The sequence below is a fragment of the Triticum aestivum genome, chromosome 1D, assembly GCF_018294505.1.
Source record: "Triticum aestivum cultivar Chinese Spring chromosome 1D, IWGSC CS RefSeq v2.1, whole genome shotgun sequence".
NCBI lineage: Eukaryota > Viridiplantae > Streptophyta > Magnoliopsida > Poales > Poaceae > Triticum > Triticum aestivum.
This window is the reverse complement of record NC_057796.1, coordinates 105,914,043-105,933,484: the sequence shown is the minus strand read 5'-3', so window position 1 is coordinate 105,933,484 and position 19,442 is coordinate 105,914,043. Positions and strand designations below refer to the sequence as shown.

The 19,442-nt window shown below is 47.1% G+C and overlaps 1 protein-coding gene across 3 annotated transcripts; it reads left to right on the top strand.

The window, feature by feature from the left end:
* Window positions 1-228: 228 nt before the first annotated feature.
* On the top strand, window positions 229-5,741 carry LOC123180598 (uncharacterized). Of its 3 annotated transcripts, XM_044592680.1 has the most exons (8): window positions 350-511; window positions 1,757-1,831; window positions 1,969-2,100; window positions 2,201-2,274; window positions 2,366-2,848; window positions 3,264-3,791; window positions 3,884-4,096; window positions 4,683-5,741. In XM_044592680.1, exons 3-8 carry the CDS (start codon window positions 2,007-2,009, stop codon window positions 5,409-5,411), a joined length of 2,121 nt encoding a protein of 706 aa, XP_044448615.1. In that variant the 5' UTR covers window positions 350-511; window positions 1,757-1,831; window positions 1,969-2,006; the 3' UTR covers window positions 5,412-5,741. The 3 variants fall into 3 exon arrangements, with proteins under 3 accessions (XP_044448614.1, XP_044448613.1, XP_044448615.1); XM_044592679.1 differs by lacking the exon at window positions 1,757-1,831 and having other exon boundaries at window positions 229-511; XM_044592678.1 differs by lacking the exon at window positions 1,757-1,831 and having other exon boundaries at window positions 229-511; window positions 1,963-2,100.
* The last annotated feature ends 13,701 nt before the right edge of the window (window positions 5,742-19,442 follow it).

Genomic DNA, 19,442 nt, shown 5'->3' with positions numbered 1-19,442 from the left:
GACTAATTAAGCCGGATGTAGAACCAAATCACTTGTCTTTATATCTGTTGTCGCCCACGTGTCAGCGGACTAGGACATCCACAGATCACAGCCAACGCTTCGCTTTCGCATCGCCAGTTCGCCACCACCATCTGGGTCCCTGAGGACGCACGCGCCCACATGTCAGTGAGCGGGACCAAAACGGAGAACTCCGTTCTCTCCGTCGGAAACAGAATGGCCGCCGTCAGTCCCTCTACAGCCATGCCCCCTCTCTCCCGCTCCGAACGCGGTCCCACGCGGGGGCCAACATGTCAGTGACAGCAAAACAAGCCAGATGGCGCCTGCCAGCGTACTTGCACAGCACCGCCGCATCCGCACCGCACTGGCCTCTTCCCCTCCCACGCTTCCTTTTCCCGCTTGTCGCTTCCGCTCCTCCTCCTCCTCGCCGCCCCCCGCCTCCGTCCCGCCCGCTAGGGTTTCCGCCTCGGCCGCCGCCGACGACGACCAGCGGGTGCACGCCGCCTCAGTGCCGGTGAGCTCTCTCGTAGAACCCGTACCGCGTGCTGCTCGCTTGCTGGGGCTGGGCGTGTCCGTTTCCGCTTCGGGGGTACGGTGTACGTACGGCGCAGCGAGGGTTTTGTTCCGCGGTGGCGTGCTCCGATCATGTGCGACGGGGGTTCGGTGCCGGCGAGCGAGCTTTCTCGCCCGGCTCGAACCCCTTGTCCGCGCTGCTTTGCCGTACGGTTTTCTGCTCGCTGGCTGGAGGCAGGGGTTTTGGGGGTTTCTGCATTCGGTGCTGTAGAGAGGGTTTGGTTTCGCGGTGGTGCGGTCGGATCGTGTGCCCCGGGGTTGGGGAGTTCCCGCTGATCGGTGTCGAACGATCTAGGGTTTCGTGCTTCGCTTGGGTGGCCGTAGCGTAGCCTGGGCCGGTTCTGTTGGTTCGGTATGCCCGTCGGGGTGAAATGGAGGTGCATTTGTGATGAAGGGACTCCTTTTGCCGCTCGCGTGGCATTGTTTTATTGGGCTTATGGTGGATAGGCCAATTGGGTTGTCAATTTTGCAATAACAAAGTCATGGCTGAATGCTTGGTTTTGCTCCCAAAAAAAAAAGCTGAATGTTTGGTGTGCTGTGCTTTGCTGGTCGGCTGGTTCGATGCATGCGTTCGTTCTTGGGGTTTGTAGGAATAGAGGAAATGGGGGTGTGAAGAGTTTAGCTCTGAGTAGGCTCAGATTGGTAGCATGTGGTTTAGCTAGCCACGGATTGGCGAGTTACACATGTTCGAATTGTCCTGGGTTGGCAGTTACAATTATTGCTATTGCTTGTGTAGTTGCATGGCTAACTAAATGGGCTTGTTGCAAATACCACGATCTTGTATTTCTGTCATCGCACTGTTTGGGGGGGTTTTGGGATGGGATTTTGCCTTATGTTTGTTTGGGGTATAGCGTTTCACTTGTTTCCCAATGGTTTTGTGTTCTGTTTTACTTTTAATGGATGGATTGGAATTTTTTACTGTGGTTGTTAGGGATAGGCAAATGGGGCTGTCAATTTTGCAATTACCAATTCTTAGCTGAATGTTTGGTGTGCTTTGCTGGTTGGCTGGTTCGATGCATGTGTTTGTTACTTTGTTCCATGTTTTTGTGTAGTTACATGGCTAACTAAATGGGCTTGCTGCAAATACCATGATCTTGTATTTCTGCTATCGCGCTGTTTGGGGGTTGTGCCTATGCTTGTTCGGGTATAGCTTTTCACTTGTTTCCCAATGGTTTTGATGATGCAGCATTAGCAGGTTTTGGAGTTAATGAACTAAGTTCTGTTTTACTTTTAACGGATGGATCAGAACTACTGTTCAAAGGTCAATTTTTATTACCAAGCGATGCTCATAGTTGATTCGGAATGTTGGAACTGTTGGTTGCATGGGTTGCGTTGTATGTTCAGAAGCCATTTTGCTAATTATGGTGATGAACTGATCGTGAGATGTTTCAGTTGTAGATCGCACCAGTGCCCGTCTTTCAGAGTGACTGCATTCCATGGATCTTGAGGCAAACTCTGAGCTCATATTTGGAGAGGAATTCTGCTTTCCTGCTAATGCAACTTACTATCCGACTCCATATGGTCCAACTGGTAATATTTGATGACTTCTTAATTAAGTGATAAGTCTTGCTGGCTGAGTTGCATAGTTAATCACTTAATGTGTCACCTGACTTTATTCTCTTGGTTGCAGGAATTACTCTGCCTGCTGAGTTGTATGAGCACCAGGCAATTTGGAGATGTGGTGATCAAGATCTACACTACTTGGTTAGTACTGCAGAAGTGCAGAATGCTATTTCGTTCTTGATTCAATTGTTCTCCAATGTGTTTGATTAGGTATGTACTTGTCCCTCGACAGGGCCAACAGGCTGAAGGCACATCATACTCGTATTATGTTGTCCCTGACTATGGGATTGCACATTCTCCCCGTCCCCGTGGCCCTTACCCTTCAGAACATTGTGCTATAGCTGATGGCAGGTTTGCTAGATCCCGAGAGTATCTTGCTAAGACTGCTGACATCGTATGCCACCAACCAGTTCCTATACCCCACTATGATGTTCTCCCATCTGCTGCACAGTGGGGCCCAGCTAGCACGTCGCAAACTCTTATGTGCAATGATAGTCTGTTCATCCCCACTGATCAAGGCCAAAGTTTCCCTGTTGTTCCAAAAAAGGGTATTACATGGAATCCATCTCTACAATCAACCAGTGTTTCTTCAAAGAAATTCGAAAACCATGCTATGCTATCAACAGTACAACTGCATAGTACAGATCCATGGAAGCAAAATCTAGCAGCTGGAAGTGGAACTATGGTACCTGCTAAACTTCGCCGTGCTCTACAGGTATGCCAAATGCCCTCACACTTGTAATTGTTGAGTTATCCTTCTATTTTATGTTAGTAGTGTTGAACTTAAATAGCCAGGTCCTGTTAACGCCCTTATGCCTGTCATTCCATCTGTTGTAACTTGTAAGTACAACTGTACAAGCTAGTGGTTTTCTTTGGCCCTTCTATAGTAAACATTTATAAGAAGAGGTTAGATAATATATTTGTAGTTGCAAGTCAAGTGTTGATAATTATTACATTTATGACGGTAAATGCAGAAGAAATGCACTTACTACTGGATGCATGTATTTGTACTCATGCCCCGGTCGGACATTCTGATGCCATGACAATATCTTCCAAACCTCTGTTTTCATGCACAAAAAAAGCCATCTTATAATTTTTCATGCTTTGATGACAAATCTCCTTATGATTAGGCATCACGACACTCTCTACATGGGGGAGTTCCTCCTGTCAAGTCCTCGCCGCAGACTAATCCATCATACAACTATAATGCTTCACATGTTGGATCGGACCTCCGTAAGATGGCCATAGCTGAGAAATTCCAACCAAGCTCAAAGCCAAGAAGCTATGTAAATGGTTTAACTGGAAAGTTGAGTTCAGTGTGTCGGCCGAACTTAAGTAAAGAAAAACAGCCAAGAGGTTCGACGTCCTCAGAAATAGTTGCCACATCCTATACATCAAGGCTGCATATTGGCAATCCTGAGGGGAAAATCATCATTAAGACTGATCAATATAACAGAGATGACTTCGAGGTGGTGTATCCCAATGCAAAATTCTTTGTTATCAAGTCTTGGGGCGAGGCAAATGTTCACAAATCCATCAAATATGGTGTCTGGTCGAGCGGTCTTCAGGGAAACAAGAAGCTGGATAGTGCGTTTAGAGATGCTCAAATGATAGCTGCAAGCAGTTCTACCTTGTGTCCAGTTTTTCTGTTCTTTTCGGTGAGTTTATGTTAATTTAAGGTGTATGGCCTGTTCTATTCTATTTCCTGTTTTTGATCTTGAATGCTGAACCTAAATCATTGTGCTAACAGGTCAATGAAAGTAACCATTTCTGTGGTGTTGCTGAGATGGTTGGTCCTGTTGATTTTCAAAAGAACATGGACTTTTGGAGCATGGATAGGTGGGTTGGAAGCTTTCCTGTGAGGTGGCACATTATAAAGAATATACCAAACGTCGCCTTGAAATGTATCTTGCTGCGGAACAATGAAGATAAGCCTGTCACCTCCAGCAAAAATACACAAGAGGCACGTTTCTGAGATATCTCACTAGTTTTCTTGCACAGAAAACAGCTGTTACTTAATAATGATTATTCACTCTGCATGTCTGTACATGTTTGTGTTGGTTTGTTGTTTGCTTGCTACTCCCTCCGTACCAAAATAATTGAAGTTCTTGTCTTAAGTCAAGCTTTTTAAAGTTTTGACCAAGCTTAGAAAAATCTGCTAAGCTCTAGAATATCAAATGTATATATAATATGGAAATATATGTCATAATGAATCTAATGAAGCAAATTCGGTGTTGTAAATGTTGATATATTTTTACATAGACTTGATCAAACTTAATGAAGTTTGACTTGGGTCAAACGTAGAATTCAATTATTTTGGAACGGAGGGGGTATTTCGGTACTGACCCTGCACACTGCTTTCACAAACAAACAGAAAATGAAAGCATGATGCTGAATCAATATGACTGGATAGCTTTGTTTCTTTGGATGCTGTTATCATCAATGAGAATTCATTATTGACTGGATAGCTTTGTTTTAAGCTTGGGGCGTATCTTTTACTGCCATTTCCCTTGATCTCACTCGGCAACCTCCCGCTGTTTTACTTGCAGATACACTATGTTCCTGGAACTAGTATGCTCAGGATCTTCAAAGGTTCAAAAACAAATGGATGTCTGCTTGATTGCTTCACGGTGTATGAGGCGGAAGAAGCAAGAGGCAGAAAATGCAGGATGTCCAAGCTTAGGCGTGATGCTCCACGTTTCATACCTGTCCCGAAGCTGTCTCTGCACCATGCCTACGTTCCTCGGCAGCCCAAAGCTGACAGAATACTGATGGACAGAATTATCAGGGAGACGCACGATCTGGCAGGCAACGGCATGCAGCAGAGCTCATGGGAAGAACCTGGGAACCTGGCTAGATATTCTGCCAAGGAATCTGCACAGAAAGAAAACCGTAGCTCTGGAAAACAGGCTCGTGAGGATGTGGTGAAAGCTGTAATATACCAGCAGCAGCCCCTAGCTTCAAACATGCCGGCTGGTCCGGCTGGAGGACAACTAACCTGGGAGGAGGTTGAAGTCACCCTGGTTGAAAAAGACCGCTCACAAACTGCTGCCAACATCTCATCGAAAGCACCTGAAGAGAATCCTACTGAAGTTAAGAATGCCTTGGTGCACAGTGCATCATCAACTCCAGAAACGATTTATGAAGAAAAGAAGGTCATTGGGGAACACTGTGCTCGGGCAATCAGTCCTCCTATGAGTGAAGCCTGCTCAAGTTGCTTGATTGGTGATGTTCTGCGCATTGGTTCCATGCTGGTCCCGATGAAGATGCCCAACTAAAAGATTCAAAAACCTTCCTCCTATCAGCCGGAGCCGTGGCCTTGCTCGTTGATAGGAGGGGCTCTCTTTTGGGTTCTGACTTGCTTGATAACCGTGGGGCAGCCTGGGAACAATTTACTTGGGATTTTAGGCTCAGGGAGAGAGGCTTTCATGCTTTCAGTATCCTTTTTTGGGCCTACGGTCTACCAACTCTCTGGGAAGGAAATATGCAAGTAGTGATGCGTTAAATTAAACCTCTTGGTAACGATGCACGAGCTTTCTGTTGCTCTTTTGTTGTGTTAAATTAAATGGTAATGTGCTGCTATTTATTCCTGCTTTTTTCTGCATCTATTTATTCCTGTTGCTCATTGAGGTTTTTCCCAGGAAATTTATTTCAGCTTTATCCAACCCGTTTTTTCTACTTGATTCCATCAAATATCTAGGAGTAGTATCCTTGAGTTCTGTTGGGCTGTGTGTGCATGCATCATGGAGCTAGCTGGCAGTGAGATCTTGGATTAGGTTGGTTGGTGGTGCATTTTGTACAATATTAAGTCTGCATGCTCTCCTAAGGCAGTGTCAACCACCTAACCTAAAGATGCAGCATTCTCTTTTCATGTGCTGGTGTCTATCATCGTCTTTGGTCGAACCACCGCTCATGAATGAGAAAACAATGCTAGCATCTGGCAGGTTTTCATTATCTATGCATCTCTGTGCTGTGCGTACGCATCTATCCAACCTTGTACTACTACTTAACCTGGGTTAAACAACCACACAAAGCTGAAACCATCCATCAAGTGCTAACCACTATTGTAGCACCAATTACCAAACCTGGCTCCCATTTGCAGGCACGAACAGCAGAGCTTTCATTTCATTAGGTGCTAACGAACTGGACTGAGATTGATGGGTCGATGATCCATCCGGCAAGCACACAGCGTGGCATGCCGTTGGGACGTTGCTTTATACAGGTTAATGAATTATCTGGTCAGGTTATCTTTGTTTTGGGTCGTATTGTATCCGGGCGTGAAAGCGCTCAAGGCTGTCACGCTTTTCCTACTACTGATCTGCTTTTCTCACTGCCACCAACTGCTACCACCATCGCCATGATGCGGTAATATGTTATTGGTACTGGCTTTTTGGCAACCTCATCGTGACCTTTTTTTTCCACGTATGTCATCTGATGCCTGTGCATGGTTGAGGAGCTTTCAGTTGTTCATACGCCCCGTGCTGCACACACACACTCGAGAGAGAGAGAGAGAGAGAGGAAGCTGCGCACCACAGCACATGCCAACATTCTAGCTTTTCTGTTGAGGGTTGGCAACATACTTGTTCCTTTATCAGCACTGCAATCATTTCCTTCCTTTTTCCCGAGTTGCCAGATCCGATAAGCCGCCGACAAACGAGACATTTTGGCACACCAGGAAATCGTTAAACATGGCTCCTTCCCAATTTTGTGGTTCAGATGGTGTGTCACGGGTAGCTCCGCGGCACTGCACTGCACTGCGCGGGCGTCGCGTGCGCTCAAGGTCATCGGTCGACAATAGTCTCTCTCACCTCGTCCTCCACACGGGACGTACGGCCGGGGCGGCTCCTCTGCCGCGGTTGCACGCTACCGACCTGCCGGTGCGCCGTCGCGGTTGCGGCCGCGGCTTGGCAGAAGGAGCCGAGGAAGCAACAACATCCCACCAAACACGAACGACCTCGCCTCGCCTCCTTGGCCACCACCGCCGATCCACCAGACACCGGCGTTCCATACGTCAATGACAAGTGACGACAACGACTAAAGTGCGCCCTTTGTGTGCGTTCCACTTTCCGCTGAACCGACGATGCCACTCGGTCGGCGGTGGTCATTGCATTGCGTTGCGCTAGTACACAGCAATGGACGCCTCTCGATCATAATTCTCCCGTCACCTCTTTCTTTCAACAGAAATGGTACCCCCGTCGCCTCCGAATCATAATTCTCCCGTCAACTAAACCTTTTTCTTTATTACTTGCTCTATATTCAACTACAGTGGGAGAAAAAAAGGATATCACTGAGTCCTACCTAATTTTTTTTTCTTTATTTCAATGGCAACCATAGTACACACACCTAATTATTAGAAAAAATACATACAATTTTCTGTGATGCAACCAAACATCTATTACAAATCCTTGTGTTTCTTCAGTTCCCGTAAGTTTTAACATATCATGACATGCAAAGAAAAAAAAAACACTAAGGTCCCCACGTCGCTCTCCCGTGAAGACACATGTGGTGCCTCCACCTCCACCACAAGGACCCCTCCTCCCATCCCTCTTCCCGGCTGGAGTCAACGGGCAAAGCCCTGTGGTGCTGCCGGATAAGAACCTTTTTCGACAAAGGATGAATTTTATTGACTCGAAATGGAGCATCAAGAGGATACAAACATAATGAGCAATCGTCCGGCCTCTGCATAGTTAGAATGCACACATTCAACACAAATGCACGCACGCACAAAAAACACCGACAAATAGCAAAGTCATATATAAGACCAAAGTTATGCATAGGTGATGAAAAGGAAAAATATCCCAAGGCAATCATATCCGCGATCGGCAAATTATAAGAATGACCATATTTGCACCAACCATATCATGACTCCACACGGACGACGATGTTCTTTAACAGCAACGCCTTCAAGAAGGGAGCGACGCTTGAGCGCCACCGTCACCGGATCCAACCACCCATGGCAGAATCTAGGTTTTCACCCCGAAGAGTCAGTCCGAACATATCCGAGCAATGCCTGCAACAAGGTAACGACGTAAAACCATCGCCATTGCCAGGTATAACCAACTCGTCTCATACCTAGACTTCCACCCCGTAGCTCGAGACCGGATGCTCGACTAGCACCAACATCAAAGTCACACATGTGTTGTCACCACCACTTATCCGCTGAGCCAGCAGCTGCATGCAATGCGACCGTCGCCGCTGTACAACCATCCCTCCGCGTCAAGCCGTCGCCCATAATCTGCATCTCATCATTGAAGTGAACCACCGGATCTCTAGAGAGGAATCCTCATGAAGACCTTTCGGTGGCCATTGCAATCCATAGCAAGGCTACCACCACAGGCCAAAGTTATCACCACAATTACCAAACTGACAGCGAAGCACACCATCTTCACAGCTGACTACCACCTCGCTGGATAGACCCCTGCCTAGGCTCTTCTACCCAAGTGCCGATATGGCCAGAACAAGAGCACAAAAGATAGATTGCCATCGCCAATGGGCCCCCGCATAGAGCACAACCGTCACACACAACCATCAGATTGACGTCGCATCTCCCGTCCGTTGAGGGATTGTTATATGATTTAATTATGTTAGCACCATTGAGAGATTGCACTAGTGAAAGTATGAACCCTTGGCCTTGTTTCTAAGCATTGATATACCGTTTTGCTCGATGTTTGCTACTTGTTACCTTGTTGTTTTTATTTATTCAGATTACAAAAACCTATATCTAGTATCCATACTACACTTGTATCATCATCTCTTCCCCGAACTAGTGCACCTATACAGTTTACCATTGTCTTGGGTGTGTTGGGGGCACAATAGATTTCTCGTATTTGATTGCAGGATTGTTTGAGAGAGACCATCTTCATCCTACACCTCCCACGAATTGATAAATCTTAGGTCATCCACTTGAGAGAAATTTGCTGTTGTCCTACAAAACTCTACGCTTGGAGGTCCAACAGAGTCTATAAGAATAAAGTTGTGTAATAGACATCACATGCTAAGTGTGTTTTACTCACTGATAAGAGTGTATTCACTTGTCAAATTTGAGGGAGGCTGGTAAAAGGATGCCGAGTCCTGCTTAACTTCATAAAAAATAAAAATAAAATCCCCCGGAAAGTTAATTGATTGGAGGCACCCGTGGATTCGGCTAGCCATGACTTGTGTTTGTATGGTTGTGGGGGAGTAAAACCCTTTTCATTATGGAAACTGCCATTAATGTGCTTAGCATGGAAGATATTGAAAACTTTGTCGTTAAACTGTTGACAGGAAAATTACACCTCTCAAATGGAATTATCTCTGTTTAAGCAACGGGCTCTGGCACATAAGCAAATCTATGCTTCCCACTGCGAAGGCATATCTATGTACTTTTTCATGTTGAGTCAACTTCTTATTCCAACCTCAATTATTCTCCACTTGGCAAGCATCACATGGTGAGGAAAGATCCAGGCACATATATCCAGTCAAATATATTTGAACATGAGTTATTATTGTTGACAATTATCTCTATGATAAGTAATTTGGTAGGCAAAACATTAAGCCCATATTTTCCTTTGTGTTCGATGGATACTATTTGTTCTAAAAATATGCTTTGAGTACCAGCAATCATAGAAGACTATAAAATAATTGAGTATGTGGAGCTCGTACTTAAAATTTTCTGAAAACAAGAAGAATTCTAATTGTTTGGTGACTAAGAGCACAGGTTGTTAAGTTTCAAGGGAATGCATTTTTTCAGCCATAACATGTGAATTGATTGATGTCTTATCATGATGAGTTTTTTGAGAAAGGGTTGCTGTTTATGATGCTAGGAAAGTGATTAGAATTATCATTGATCAAACTTGTGCACTATTCTAGCATTCACACTTTATAAATTATTTCTTTTATCATTTACCTACTCGACTACGAGCAATAATTAAGTTTGGGGATGCTGATACGTCTACAACGTATCTATAATTTATAAAGTATTCATGCCATGTGTTATAACAATTTTATATGGCTTCGGTGCACTTTTATATGATTTTCATGAACTAACCTATTAACTTAGTGCCGAGTACCAGTTGCTATTTTTTGCATGTTTTTGTTTTTTTCCAGAAAATCCATACCAAACGAAGTCCAAATGCCATGAAATTTTACGATGATTTTTTTGGAACATAACCCGAAGCTTCGACGGAGGACCCGAAGACCCACGAGGAGGCCACAAGCTCACCACACGCACCCTGGGGGGCCTCATCGTCCAAGCTTGTGGGCCCATCATAACACCGGTTGGCCTGATTCCAACGCTGAAAATTCCTATAAATACAGAAGCCCCGAGAAAGAAACCTAGAACTTTTACTCCGCTGCCGCAAGCCTCTGTACCGAAGCGATCTCATCTGGAGGCCTTTTCTGGCACCCTGCCAAAGGGGGGAACCATCACTAGAGGCCATCTTCATCATCCCGACGGTCTCCATGACGAGGAGGGAGTAGTTCACCCCAAGGGCTGAGGGTATGCTAGTAGCTATGTATTTGATCTCTCTCTCTCTCTCTCTCTCTCTCTCTTGTGTTCTTGATTTCACACGATATTGATATACCATGAGCTTTGTTAATATAGTGGAATCATATGGTGTTATTCCCTCTCTATCTTTGTTATGATGGATTGAGTCTCGCCCTTTGAGGTTTCATTATTATCGGATTGAATATTTAGATTTGAGATCACTTGATGTATGTCTTGCATGTGGATACCCGTGCTGACATTGGGGTAATCTATTGAGTCACTTGATATATTTTCGGTAATCAACTTGTGAATTACCGTGGTGACATTGGGGTAATCTAGGCATAGAGGTTGATACACGTTTTCGTCCTACTTTCTTTGATAGAAACCTTGGGGTAATCTTTGAAGTTCTTTGTGTTGGATTGAATATTATGAATCTGAAATTGTTCGATGCATATCAAATAATTGACTCACGGATACTTGTGGTGACATTGGAGTATCTAGGTGACATTAGAGTTGATTGACGCATATCATATGGTGTTATTGTAGTATGAACGATATTGTTGTTTGTGACGCTTATAGGGATGGCTCAATAGATTGATCGGACAGATAACTTTGTGGTGGTTTGCTACCTACAACAATTTCATCTTATGTTCTCCGCTATTGATAAGAACTATGGAGTGATTATTTGTCGCACGTTGAGAGATCGTTATATGATTCAATTATGTTAGCACTATTGAGAGATTGCACTAGTGAAAGTATGAACCCTAGGCTTTGTTTCTAAGCATTGATATATCGCTTTGCTCATTGTTTGCTACTTGCTACCTTGCTGTTTTTAATTGTTCAGGTTATAAAAACCTATTTCTACCATCCATATTACACTTGTATCACCATCCCTTCGCCAAACTAGTGCACCTATACAATTGACAATTGTATTGGGTGTGTTGAGGATACAAGAGACTCTTTATATTTTGATTACAGGGTTGTTTGAGAGAGACCACCTTCTTCCTGGCCTTCAGGAGGACATTCCCGTTGTGGACCGCGACAAAGGACACTCAAGCAGAGTGCTGCATCAGATCGTGTAGCCACGGGCTGAAGAAATGGCGGAGGAGCGGCACGGAGGGCCTCACGCCCACAAAGGCCTCGCGGTAGAAGGCAAAGATGGACAGGAGGAGGATGGAGTTGGGTTGAAGATGAAGGGCTTAGATCTTGTAGTAGTCGAGGACGGCGCAGAAGAACTCCGAGAGGGGCGGGACGAGCCCCGCGAAGATGCCGTGGAGGAAGAAGGGGTAGACCGTCCGAGCCAGGGTCCTCCACTCGGCGGAGCCGGCCCAGATCACGGTCTCGCTCCACTCGTTGTCTTCGCTCGCCATCTGCGGGAGCACGGGGTTGAGATGCCGCACTTCAACGATGGAGGACGTGCCAAGTGCTGGCGCAGGAGAGGAGGAGCTCGCGGCCTGGACCGCAGGCTTTGACTTCCCGGGCGCCATTCACGGGGTTGCCGGCACCCGACATTGGAGAAGGAGAAGGAAGGAAGGAGGCGGAGTTGCGCTGGGATCTGGAGGAGCTTTCGGCTGGAGAAGGGGATCTGGAGCAAGGCGAGAGAGTAATGATGACTCTGCGGCGTGGGCCAGTCTTTTGTCAGCCTGGGTAGTTGCCGAGGCGACGTGGGGGAGTGAAGGCGTTCGTGTCCCATCGAGCGCCACGCGTCAATCCTGGCCCGCATGCGATTGGGGCCCGCGGCGCTTCAGCCTACTCTCCTTGGCTTCGCCTCGAAGCCAGCTTGGGTGCGCCTTGGGCCCCGGGCCTACTGTCAACGTTCTGGGTTCAGGGGTACCCAGACTTGCCTGCCTGCAGCCCAGTGCGTGGGCCCATCGATGGCCTGGTACGGCCCAACTGCAAGACCCCCCAAGGCAAGACCTGTTGGGGATCATAGTAATAATTCAAAAAATTTCCTACGTGTCACGAAGATCAATCTAGGAGATACTAGCAACGAGAGAGGGAGTGCATCTTCATACCCTTGAAGATCGCTAAGCGGAAGCGCTACAAGAACGCGGTTGATGGAGTTGTACTCGCGGCGATTCAAATCGCTGAAGATCCGATCCATGCGCCGTACGGACGGTGCCTCCGCGTTCAACACACGTACAACCCGGGGATGTCTCCTCCTTCTTGATCCAGCAAGGGTAGAGGAGAAGTTGAGGGAGAGCTCCGGCAACATGACAGCGTGGTGGTGGAGCTTGCGGTTCTCTGGCAGGGCTTCACCAAGTACTACGGAGGAGGAGTTGGAGGGTGGAAGGGCTGCGCTAGGGGAAGGGTGAGGCTTGATACGTCTCCAATGTATCTATAATTTTTGATTGTTCCATACTGTTATATTATCAATCTTGGATGTTTTATAATCATTTTATATTATTTTTTGGTACTAACCTATTGACATAGTGCCAGGTGCCACTTGCTGTTTTCTGCATGTTTTTTACATCGCAGGAAATCAATATCAAACGGAGTCCAAACGCAACGAAACTTCACGGAGATTTTTTTGGACCAGAAGGAACATAATGAGCCCTGGCTGCACCTGTGGGGTGCTCCGAGGAGAGCACAACCCACCAGGGCGCGCCAGGAGGCCCAGGCGCGCCCTGGTGGGTTGTGCCCACCTCGGGTGCCCCCCGGACCGCCTCTTTGCTCTATAAATACCCCAATATTACAGAAACCCTAGGAGAGTCGACGAAATATTGATCCAGCCGACGCAGAGTCCAGAACCACCAGATCCAATCTAGACACCATCTCAGATGGGGTTCACCACCTCCATTAGTGCCTCTTCGATGATGCATGAGTAGTTCTTTGTAGACCTTCGGGTCCGTAGTTAGTAGCTAGATGGCTTCCTCTCTCTCTCTCGTTGAATTCTCAATACAATGGTCTCCCGGAGATCCATATGATATAACTCTTTTGCGGTGTGTTTTTTGGGATCGATGAACTTTGAGTTTATGATCAGATCTATCTTTTTATATCCGTGAAAGTTATTTGAGTTTCTTTGATCTCTTATATGTATGATTGCTTATAGCCTCGTATTTCTTCTCCGATATTTGGGTTTTGTTTGTCCAACTTGATCTATTTATCTTGCAATGGGAAGAGGTGCTTTGTAGTGGGTTTGATCTTACGGTGCTTGATCCTAGTGACAAAAGGGGAATCGACACGTATGTATCGTTGCTACTAAGGATAAAACGATGGGTTCTATCTCTACATAGATAGATCTTGTCTACATCATGTCATCATTCTTATTGCATTACTCCGTTTCTCCATGAACTTAATACACTAGATGCATGCTGGATAGCAGACGATGTGTGGAGTAATAGTAGTAGATGCAGGCAGGAGTCGGTCTACTAATCTTGGACATGATGCCTATATAATGATCATTGCCTGGATATCATCATGAGTATTTGAAGTTCTATCAATTGCCCAATAGTAATTTGTTCACCCACCGTTTGCTATTTTTCTCGAGAGAAGCCACTAGTGAAACCTACGGCCCCCGGGTCTCCTTTTCATATATTTGCCTTTGTGATCTACTTTTCCTTTGCATTTATTTTCAGATCTATTAAACCAAAAATACAAAAATACCTTGCTGCAATTTATTCTTATTTATTTTATTTGGCGTTCGGTCTATCAATCTACTACAATTTTATCTCATGTCCGTTTGCCCATCTGGGGCGCCGCTACCCGAAAGGGATTGACAACCCCTTTTACACGTCGGGTTGCGAGGATTTGTTATCTGTGTGTAGGGGCTATTTACGTTGTGTTGCTTGGTTCTCCTACTGGTTCGATAACCTTGGTTTCATATCTGAGGGAAATACCTACCGCCCACTACAAAAAAAGACACATCCGTGACATTTTGGGCCGAACGAATTTTTTTCCTGTCATACTTATGACACTTTTATGACGATAATTATGACAAAACCCGGTATCATCATAGATGTGGTGGGGTCCTACTTCTATGCTAAAAAATCATGACAGAAAATGGGCTTTTCGTCCTGGGCGGGCCGGAGACACAACTGCATGACATGCTTTGGGTCGTCCATGACCGAAAAAACCGTGGTAGAAGCGAGGGCGAGGAAAATATCGGGGAGTTCCCGGTTATGGTGGGTGGACGGGGGCCAAGCGATGTGCGTTTCTCTCATACGTATGCGCGTGTGTGCGAGGCATTGGGCTCTAACTGAACCCGAGCGATTGCACTAGCTATGTTACTGAACCCGAGTGCTCGAGCGACCCCTTGCTGTTAACTGAACCCGAGTGATTCCTTCGCTACTGCTGCTAACTAAAGCCAATCGATGCTGCCTCTGGATGAACAGTGAGCGTTGTTGGGGGTTTGGATGAACAATTGCCGGTGGGGGGTTGGATGAACAGGACCCCATGGTAGTAGAGGCCGTTGCCGCTGGATAAACAGGACCCCGATTGATCGAGCCGGTGGATGAACATGACCCCGTGGAGGGCTGGATGAACAGGACCCCGTGGAGGGCTGGTTGAACAGTAACCGATGGAGGGCTGGATGAACAGTAGCCCGTGGAGGGGTGGTTGAACAGGACCCCGTGGAGAGGGTTGGTTGAACAGTAGCCGGTGGAGGAGCGCGCGGTGGAGGCTGGATGAACAGGAGCCCGTGGATAAACAGTCGCAGGTGGAGGCTGGAGGAGGTCGACGGTGGATGAACAGTAGCCCGTGGAGGCAGTCGACGGTGGATGAACAATAGCCCGTGGAGGCAGTCGACGGTGGAGATGAACAGTATCCCGTGAAGTCCCGTTTTGCGGTACGCCACACCCCTCCCGATGAACAGGACCCCGTTTCGACCGTAGCGCTCCAACACAAGTCCGTTTCCTCCGTTTTGCGGTACGCCACACCCTCCCGATCAACAGGACCCCGTTTCGACCGTGGGAGGTCCGTTTCCTCCGTTTTGCGGTACGCCAGACCCCTCCCAATGAACAGGATCCTATTTCGACCGTGGCCGGTCGAACACAAGGCCGATTCCTCCGTTCTGCGGTACGCCAGGCCTCGTTTCCATCGGCTGTTCCGTCCAAGCCGGCTGGCTCCCGATGTACAGCACGCGTTCTGTTGCCTCCCGATGAACACGACGCATTCCGTTGCATCCCCATGAACACGACGACGACGCAGTTGCTCTGTTCCGACCCAGCCATGTACACGAGCCCTGGCCGTACGTATGCGCGAGTAGGCGTTCGAGACCCCACCCGTATGTACGTACGTGGCTGTATTTACTTTCTTGCACCATGGCCGTTGTACGTACGTGTACATGCTACGTGCGCGCCTCTACTACGATGCGTGCGCGCCTTTACATCGACCAGTATGTACGTACACGTTCGCGACCAGAATGACAACGCTACGCACGCTTCCACCAGGTGGGTCCTAACTGTCAGGCACTTCCTTCCGTGCAAAGATGTAGCTGGTGGGTCCCAGCAGTCAGGGGGAAACATTTTTTTCGCGAAATACGGTGGCCCGTATGGTGGGTCCCTGCTGTCAGGTGGAGGAATAATTATTTTGCCCGTAATAAGGAGGCACTTCCTTGCTGCTGCCGTGGACCCAACTGTCAGCCTCTCCACGTACAGTACTCTTCCGATGGAAGTCGTTCCTTGACCACGTTGACCACGCCGCGCTAAGAGCACCAGGGCGGTGGACGACGGCGAGGCCTAGGAAGGGGACGACACAGAGCCGGGGAAGACGCGACAGTGGATGCCCATGCGAAGGAGAGTACGTGGGTTGACTGCTTCGGCTGCGGTGTGAGGCTGCCGTCGCCGGAGAATAACAGGAGGTGTGGGTGAGTATAGAGGGATGGCATGGCCAGCGGTGGCAGCACAACCGGACACGGGAGGCAGGAGCAGGCGGCACGGCCGACGCTTGTTTGGGCGGCTAGAGCAAGAAGACCAGAGGTTGAAGAAGCACTATGGCCGTTGGATGGATATCGCACGGTCACTGGAGCTAGAATCGTTCATATTGACTAAGTTGACAAAGCCCTTCGCCCGCGTCAACTTAGTAGGCCCACAAGTCAGCCTCCCACTATGGTGGGTCCCAGCTAGAAGGGGGAGTATTCATTTTTTTGTGCGTAATAAGGAGGCACTTCCTTGCGTGCGAAGATATAGCTGGTGGGTCCGGGCTGTCAGCGGTAGTATTCATTCTTTTTGGCGTAATAAGGACGCACTTCCTTGCATGCGAAGATGTAGCTGGTGGGTCCCAGCAGTCAGGGGAAGAAAACATTAATTTTTAGGGTAAAAAGGATGCAGTTGCATGCATGCGTCCATGGGCGTGGTGCGTCCCCACTGTCAGCCTCTCACATACAGTCATCTTCCGATGACTCTCTTTTGTTGACCACGTTGACCACATCGTGCCGAGCGCACCAAGGCCGGTGGACGATGGCGAGGCCCCTGAATGGAACGACCAGGAGATGGGGAAGACGCGGCAGTGGAGTCACAGATGGAGAGGAGTGGGAAACTTGACTGGTTTGGGTGCGCGACAGCACTGCCGCCCACGGGAGACAGGAGCAAGAACAGAGGTTGAAGAAGGAGCACGGCTGTTGGATAACGGTCTAGCTGCTAGAATCATTTGTTGATTAAGTTGACAAAGCCCTGCGTACACGTCCGCTTAGTAGGCCCACAAGCCAGCCACCAAATTTGACGGGTCCCAGCTGTCAACAGGAGGAATAGTTTTTTCGCATAACAAGGAGACACTTCCTTCCGTGCGAAGATACAACCGGTGGGTCCCAGCTGTCAGGGGGAGGAAACATTTTTTTCCAGCTTAATAAGGAGGAACTTTCTTGCGTGCGACCATGGACCTCATGGGTTCGAGCCGTCAGGCTCTCCACGTACACTCCTCTTCCAATGACTCTCGTTTGTTGACCATGCCGTGCCGAGCGCAGCGAGGCGATGGACGACGGTGAGGTCCCGCACGGGAACGACCCGGAGATGGGAAGACGCGGCAGTGGAGTCGCAGATTGAGAGGAGTACAAGGGTTATAACTGGTTCTGGTGCGGCGTGGGGTTGCAGTCGGTGGAGAATAACAAGAGGTGTGGAGGGATGGAGGGATAGCCTGGCCGGCGGTGGGGTAGCGCTTCGCAGCGATGCGTGCTAAGCAGAGCCGCTAGCCGCCGGAGGCCGGACCAGGCGGTCCCAACGAAGCTGGAGGAAGAAGACGGGAGATTGAAGGTGCATGCCGGCCGTTGGATATAAATCCAATGGTTGTGGATGTCATAATCATTTGTTGAACAAGTTGATGACGCCCTGTGTAGGCTTCGACCTATTGTCCCACATGTCAGCCTGCAAAAATGTGGCATATATTTAACCCATGTTTTCTAGAATGTACAGTCCATTTGCTTGGCTGGGTGAACAAATAATTTTGCGTCAATGCGACCCATTTAATATTTTCTAAGAAATCCCAGCCCATTTGCACTTTCTTGAAATACACGAATTAGCTGGGCTCGTTCTATATATAATGTTAGGTTAGAAGGAGCAATTAATATCAAAAAATAAACTGTTGCGACACATTTTTTATATGTAAAATAAACAAATTAGCGAGTTATTGCTCAAAATAAAAATGAGCGCATTATTCTTACATTGGTCCTTGAAATCTTCGCAAGCTTTTGTACGCAATCACCAGGATTTTCCTACCTGTGAGTCAAAAACAAATAGGATTTTCCTTGCCAACTTCTGTTAAACATTTACTTTTATAAGTTAATAACACGTGGGATGTTTTTATAATGTATATATAAGTCTCTATAAAATATACGATAATAGTAATAATATAAATATATATAATGTGGTTAGAAGGGAAAACATAAATTGGACACAGCATTATTATTCTTATATATAGATAAATAGAACAGAGATCTGCGTTTTATTAAGAAAATACATTGGGCTGTCTTTAAGAAAAAGTAAAACCTACGCTGGGAGGTCCATAGGCCGGTATGGACCTCAAAAAATAAGTTGAAACCACTGTCTCCGTATGTCGTGGGCTACACATACCTAGGCCTAGCTGATACTTGTTCGCCCTCTAGAAAAAATGATAATACCAGCTAGATCCCCGAGCGAACTGGATTAAAGAGGGGCCCGACGGCCCGACTGAAGAAGCACATCAGACGCGATTTTTCTTCTTCAGTGGATGGCTCTCGATGGCGTTTTTTTACTTGCCTCTGCACCATACAACTTGTATTTTTAGCCTCCCAGTCCGTGGTGGACCAGCATCCCATTTGCTGGGCGGGCCAACCTACATAAACCAGCACTCGATTTTTCATCAAGCCCCCAAAACAATGCAGTACTATGCTTGTTTTGAGGCCGAAAACATTACGGCAGGGGTTGAGCGGGGGAGAGGGGAAGACGGATCAAAAATATTAAAAAGAGCTGATGCGCCGTTGCTACTCTAACAAAGCAGGTGCAATTCTTCTCGGGAAGAAGGTGTGTCGTTGACACCCACACGTCACAAATCCCACAGTAGACATACTAACAAGTTGACACACAAGTACAACATAACAGGTAAACATTCATATCAAACTCAGGTTCACAGGACACGTTCATATTCATAGCCTACATTCACAATCAACAACTCAAAAGATTCATATATACACAAGTTCAGCATGTCTATGCATCCAAATGATTGATAGATCACACGACAATATTCATAGATAATTCACAAAAAGATTCAGATATACACATGTTTAGTATGTTTATGCAACCAAATGATTGAGATCACAGCCAATATCATCCATGGACAAACTTTAATTACCTAGGGTACAGACTAGTAAATGGTGTTCAGTCGGAGGTACTTCTTGCTAAAACTATTGCTTGTACGAGTAAACTTTCGAGTACAT

What these genes read in the sequence shown, in the direction of transcription:
- LOC123180598 (XM_044592679.1), top strand. Translation starts at nt 2,007, where the DNA reads ATGGATCTTGAGGCAAACTCTGAGCTCATATTTGGAGAGGAATTCTGC. An exon ending in ATCAAGATCTACACTACTTG is followed by an intron (nt 2,275 to 2,365) that starts GTTAGTACTGCA and finishes GTCCCTCGACAG; the next exon opens with GGCCAACAGGCTGAAGGCAC. An exon ending in AACTTCGCCGTGCTCTACAG is followed by an intron (nt 2,849 to 3,263) that starts GTATGCCAAATG and finishes CCTTATGATTAG; the next exon opens with GCATCACGACACTCTCTACA.